Source organism: Myotis daubentonii, chromosome 3 (assembly GCF_963259705.1).
Source record: "Myotis daubentonii chromosome 3, mMyoDau2.1, whole genome shotgun sequence".
In the NCBI taxonomy this organism is placed as follows: domain Eukaryota; kingdom Metazoa; phylum Chordata; class Mammalia; order Chiroptera; family Vespertilionidae; genus Myotis; species Myotis daubentonii.
The window spans coordinates 45,437,952-45,444,063 of record NC_081842.1 but is presented as its reverse complement, the minus strand read 5'-3'; the positions used below and the strand labels follow the sequence as shown (position 1 = coordinate 45,444,063).

The window sequence follows — 6,112 nt, the reverse complement described above, 5'->3', positions numbered from 1 at the left end:
CACCAGCAGTTCTACAATATGCCTTAGAGCAGCAGCACCAGCATCTCCTGGGAAATTGTTAGAAGCTCAAATTCAAGCCCCTCACCCCAGCCATATGGAAGGAGAAATTCTGGGAGTGGCCCCAGCAATCCAGGTTTTAGCAAGCCTTGCAGGAGATTTTTTTTAAAATATATTTTATTGATTTTTTACAGAGAAGAAGGGAGACAGAGAGTCAGAAACATCGATGAGAGAGAAACATCGACCAGCTGCTTCCTGCACATCCCCCACTGGGGATGTGCCCGCAACCAAGGTACATGCCCTCAACTGGAATCGAACCCGGGACCCTTCAGTCCTCAGGCCGACACTCCATCCACCGAGCAAAACCGGTTTTGGCCTTGCAGGAGATTTTGATGCGTGCTCAAGTCTGTGAACCACTGCACTAGATTGTTAGCTAAGTGAAGGCATGAACTAGCCGTGTTTGTCTTGTTCAGTGCCCTATTCCTAGGACTTACCACTGTGCATATGCAAATTCAGTTTACTTCAATTCAATTCAATTTTCTGTGAAGGCACTGTGCCTTGGCCAGTCCTTGCCCTCTCAGCTTGCTTACTGCCTCCCAGACTTGACTCTTTCTGCTCTCACTGCATCATAAGCACACCTCTACCTCCAGTTGTAACCTTTATATACGTTTTCATGTGTCTGTGTCCTCCACTCAACTGAACAGCCTTTACTCATTTTCTTAGGAGTTGCTCTAATGCAGTTGCATTGTGGGACCTGGTTCTGTATTTGAAAGCAATGGACTGTGTTTCCTGTTGTAAAATGATGGGGGCGGGGAGTCTGGTGTGTCAGTCAAGGTTTGATCAGAAAGCAGAAAAACACTATGAGTCTTAGGGTATAAGGATTTATCTTAGGAATTAGACCTTACACCGTTGTGGGAGGAGCTAGGGAAGTAAGATCCAGGGTAAAGAAGTAGGAGGATCAAAGTTACTAATCAGCCTTCCCCAGGCATTGGTGCTGTAGGACAAGTCAGAGATTTTAAGGAAATCTGGACAAGCACATCCAGCTGCCAGAGGAACTGTGAGGGGAGTTAGTGAAGAAACCCACAGAAGGCAGTTGCCCTAGAGCGCCTCCTGTGGCTGTAGGTCAACATGGCCAGCGGTGCGGGAGAGAGCTACTCTCCAAAGAAGGAAGGATGAGGCCAGGCCTGAGTTCTTGCCTCTGAGTCCTCACTCACTGCATCTCACTCTGTGACTTTTTCGAGAGACCTCGCTCTGCTTCTTTCCATCTTCTTGTTCACACACAAATGTCTCCTTTGAACAAATCTAACCCAGAACCATACAGAAAAGGGGCTTCTTGGACACAATTCCTGTTTAGTTAAGTTGACCAAAGCTCCCAGTTGGTAAATATTACTTACGTAAAAAAGCTGGTACTTTTATTTTTTCCAAGAGCTACTATTTTATCTGTTTTTAATAATAGTGGTATTTCCACACACTCAGAAATGCCATATAGAGAAGATAGGAGACAGAAAAGCTGCCATAATAAAAATATTTTGCTAGTGTCAGGCTTCTAATTCATCAGTCAAATAGAAGTTAAGATTACTTTCAGAAAATAATTTCTCTCCTTTCTGTTCTTTTTGATGGGAGGAGTCCTGTAATTGTAGTTTTCTCACTTGTTTTTCACAAGCTTAGTCCATGAGTATCTAATGGTACTTCCCTGTTAATATGGCAGGTGCCACAGATATTGCAGTAAATGAAATAATTTGAGGTGGGTCCTAGTAGTGTTTTTACATGCATTTGCATAATGATTTCATATGCTTATTCAGTTGTTGAAATATCTTAAATTATGTGCATTTGGGGTCAGTCTGGTTTTTAGAGTTACTACGAAGCACAGATCCGCTTTCAGTCTCCTTGTTTGTGTTAATGGCATTACTATTCCATTAGGCACCTAGACTGGAAAACGTTTGTCATCTTTGACTTATTCCTATCCTTCACTTCTCATATTCAGTAAATAATTTGTTTATAAGTCTTTGAAAAAGTAACATAGTTATGTTCCAGTAATGCAACAATAGCTATCCTTTACTGAATGGTAGTCATGTGCTAAGCATTATGGCAGTTAAGGAATTACCTCTTTTGCCAAAACTGGTTTGGCTCAGTGGATAGAGTGTCAGCCTGCGGACTGAGAGGTCCCGGGTTCGATTCCGGTCAAGGACATGTACCTGGGTTGCGGGCACATTCCCGGTGGGGGATGTGCAAGAGGCAGCTGATCGATGTTTCTCTCTCATCGATGTTTCTAACTCTCTCTATCTCTCTCCCTTCCTCTCTGTGAAAAATCAATAAAATATGTATTTTTTTTAAAAAAAAGGAATTACCTCTTTTAAGTCTCACCAGACATCTATGATGTGAGCATATAATTAACCTAATATTTCAGATGAGGACACAGTGATGTTGATAACTTAAGTAAATTTCCAGCTTTTGGATGCAGGCTGCCTAATAGCCAATGCCAGTGCTTGACTCTGTCATAGTTTACCCTGAGCAGTACTCAGAACAGCATCAGACACAATAAGATATTTAATGAGGGTATCTGTATTGAGATAATGATCATCTCAGATTCAGAAATGTGTTTTTGTAATGCCGACATTGATAATAATACCTCATGGTAACTTGGTGTAATGAAGTCCAAAAGGTCTGACTATGAATGTCATGTAGTATTTGTGTGACCCTGAGCAGGGAACTGGGAGCTAGTTTCCTCATTGTAAATGAAAGGTGGTCATGGGGACCTCAGAGTTGTTGTGAGGACTAAGTCACACACCAAACAGAAACTGTTTAGCATGGTAAATGGCTCCAATAGACACTCAGTAAATACCTATTATAGAAGATTAAATATCTCTTATCACTTTTGATTCTATTAGATTTCTACTTTTTACCATTATTTGAACCAGAAAGGTAATTTTAAATTTTCTTTAAACTTTTTTGAGGTTGATATTTTTTGCTAGTGAGAAGTTGGTTGGCATCCTATTAACAAAGAATTTTTTTGTTTTCTTTTTTGGTAATTATCTTGATCCTAAAAAAAATAAATAAATAACAAAACAAGACAAATCACTCTTAATGTTGGGCTGGCAATTAGGAGACAGGAAAAAATAGGAGAGAGAAGAAGAAGGGAAGGTAGAGAGATTCCTTAGATTACTGGTGGAAACATCACCCACAAACCCTTGATTTAGGGCCATGATGAGGTCCTGGTGGTAGGGAAGGCCCACTTAAGGGATCCCCGCCTGTTCCAGAGTTGCACTATGAGTCTCCATGGCAGAGCGTGCTCTCTGATCAACTGGACTTTGCTGCAGGATGGGTGTGACTGAAAGCAGACTACTGTGAATGAACCAGGAGTGTGAACATTAAGATCAAACTTTATTTCACCCAGAAACAGAATGATAAAATGGCATTCTTCTCTATTGACACTATCCCATCTTCTTGTCCTTGCATTCACGGCTGCTGACAGATTGCTGGGGCTATTGTCCCAGGCATGGAGATTCTGCCCACTGGTCAAGAGACCTCACTCTCAGATGTTGGCTGTGCCCCTGCCTCCCGAGGTCGGCCCTTGTACACGCAAGGCCTTAGTTGCTTCTGTAATTATAGTAAAATTCTGTTAATATGGTGTTATCATTCAACAAGAGAAGAGTGAAGCAACCAGTTGTCAAGGTGAGACTTGTTCCTGACATCATTGGTTCTTTATTAAAAAGTACAGATAATATTTGATATGGAATAAAAACTCAGAGGCTTAAATGCATCCAATAACTTGAAGTAGCAGTGACACATGCACAAAGGACTATAGCTGTTTAAAGCCCTGTCCTGTTTCACTAGCCAGAACACAGCAAGGATTATGAAATCCATGCTTTCCTCACATTAGAAGCAATTGAAGACAATCATATTGTTCTTTTTTTTTGTAAAAATCAGCACTCTTCAATGTCGTAGCAAAAAGATGAATCGATGATAAATTGTGGCTGGAGAGCCATTTCCTCATAAAATTTCTGAATAAATTTTGCATCACATCTTAAGATATTCCTTTGTCAATGATAAAAAAATATTTTCTTCTATGTCACTACTTCTGCTTTCCATTGTTATCATTAAACTCAGAGCTGCTGATAACTAAGGGTTGCTCATTCTAGCCTCAGCAACAAATACACAAACAGAACACTCCTATTTCAAAGCCTTGTTGCAAAGAGTAGTTAATGAGTTAATCGAATTTACTGACTTTTGGGAAACACTCTGACTCAGAAAGAGAATTATCAGAATAGTTTTGTGAAGTGGGAGTAACTATTTGACATGACTAGCCTGTTTTGGAAACAGAAAATCAATTAGTTTACTTCCTTCTGTCCCCCCTTTGGCCAGTCTCTTTCTTGTTGTCCCTCTTTGACCTCTAGTAGATTTTATTATTACTTTTGCCCTATAAAGAAGTTCAACATACGGTCTCTTGACTTTCCTTATTTTCACATGTTTTCATGGAACAGATGAAACAGTTTATTCAGAATGGCAAGAATCTTTGTATGAAAGTCGATGACATCCATTCTAAGATACATATTTGTTATTAGAAAAGCAAGTTGCAGTAGGCCACAGGCACATTTGTTTGTCCATTTTCTGTGTTAGTTAAGAAAACTCGTGAGGAAGACTCAGAAAGGATGTAGAATCCTGCACACAGTTTTGTGTTGTCCATAGAAATTGAATGTGTCCCCATTGGGAGTCTCACTTCTCTCTAGGCTGTTTGGAAACTTCATGGTTTTTGGTGCATTATATCAGGGTATGTGGAAAATGGTGAAAGGGGACGGTGAAGTGTTAAAGAAACACCCATGGCTGCATACATTAATATAAAGCATCAGAGAGATCGAAATCATGAAATTCTTTTGTTTCCACAGTTGGATTCATTCCATTAACTGGCTTCCAGGGGCGTCCAGGACACTTGGGGGAAGTTGTTTCTGGGAAATCAGGTATCAGGTTAAATGAAAGGCTATTGGGCTCTATCTGGATTTCAGGGATCCAAGAATCATCATTCTCTGTGGGAGTTGGTGGTATATTAGTCATCATAGCTGCAGTGAGATCTAAGTCCTGAAATTCAGGAAAGGCAACTGCTACACCTGACGGGGCTAGGGAGGGGAGGGATTTTGGCCTTTCTGTCTTCTCTGGTGTCTGTGCAGATGTAGTACTATCTTCAGAAGAACTTGTCCTCCAACCATTGTGCTTTCCATTCTGTTTTCCTTTATTTTTATGTTTTTCATGGCCATGACCATGCTCATGTTTATGTCTATGGGCTAGGCCATGTTCCCTTTGATGTCCATGGCCATGACCATGTCTCTTTTGGTGCCCATCGCTTTGGTCATGCTCATGTTTATGGCCATGGCCATGCCCATGTTTTATTTGCTTTTCATGGCCCCAGCCATGATCATGAGCGGGTCTTTGTTCATTGTCTGAATCCTGCTCTTCATCTTGTACAGATGCCATGGAAGTGTGGGGTGGACTTACAGTTGTTCCTTCTTTTGTTTCCGCCACTTGTACTGATCGGAAAGGTGAAAAACCTGGAGGTCTTTTCAGCAATGAGGTCTAAACAGGAAATATTAAGATGAATGGATTACTGTGGAAACCACACTCTCAATGAAGAACGAAGGGACTGAGACCTGGCAATGCTATCTTGGTTTACAATGGAGCAAGTCTTTAGCCAGGTTTTAATTGCTATGGTAATATTGCAAAAAACATGAGAATGAATATCTTTTCCTATTTTAATTGATTTTATAATTTGTGGATATTTCTTAATAATACTCCTCTAAACTGGAGAGGTTTTTCTTCATCTGGAAAAATTGGGAGGTTGTACTACATAATACCACGGCACATTATTTATTAATTGATACTGGTCCTATTAGCACAATTACAGTTTTTATACCAAAGACCTTAAATGGCTTTTTGGACTGAATATATATGCAGCATATGCCCTAAATTATTTTGTTGGGCTGAAACACATTGGGACATGTTTACAAGCTTGAAAAGCAGCCTTTGTATAATGTCTGTGTTAGACTACATATATACCTATACAAGGCAAAAGTCTAAATCAGAAAAAAAAGACAAGAGGCAACTCACATTCAAGATCTGTATGATT

General features: G+C 40.2%; 1 protein-coding gene across 2 annotated transcripts in view; it reads right to left on the bottom strand.

Annotated features, from left to right (window-relative positions):
* Window positions 1-3,361: 3,361 nt before the first annotated feature.
* LOC132230216 (kininogen-1-like) overlaps window positions 3,362-6,112 on the bottom strand; it is a 37,334-nt gene continuing 34,583 nt past the window's right edge. The window contains exons 10-11 of one of the 2 annotated variants that reach the window (XM_059687325.1): window positions 5,485-5,562; window positions 3,362-3,594 (exon numbers count right to left, since the gene is read on the bottom strand). In XM_059687325.1, the coding sequence (XP_059543308.1) occupies window positions 3,514-3,594; window positions 5,485-5,562 (159 nt within the window). In that variant the 3' untranslated portion in view covers window positions 3,362-3,513. The remainder of the gene's footprint in view (window positions 3,595-5,484; window positions 5,563-6,112) is intronic. The other variant, XM_059687326.1, reaches the window with a different exon arrangement.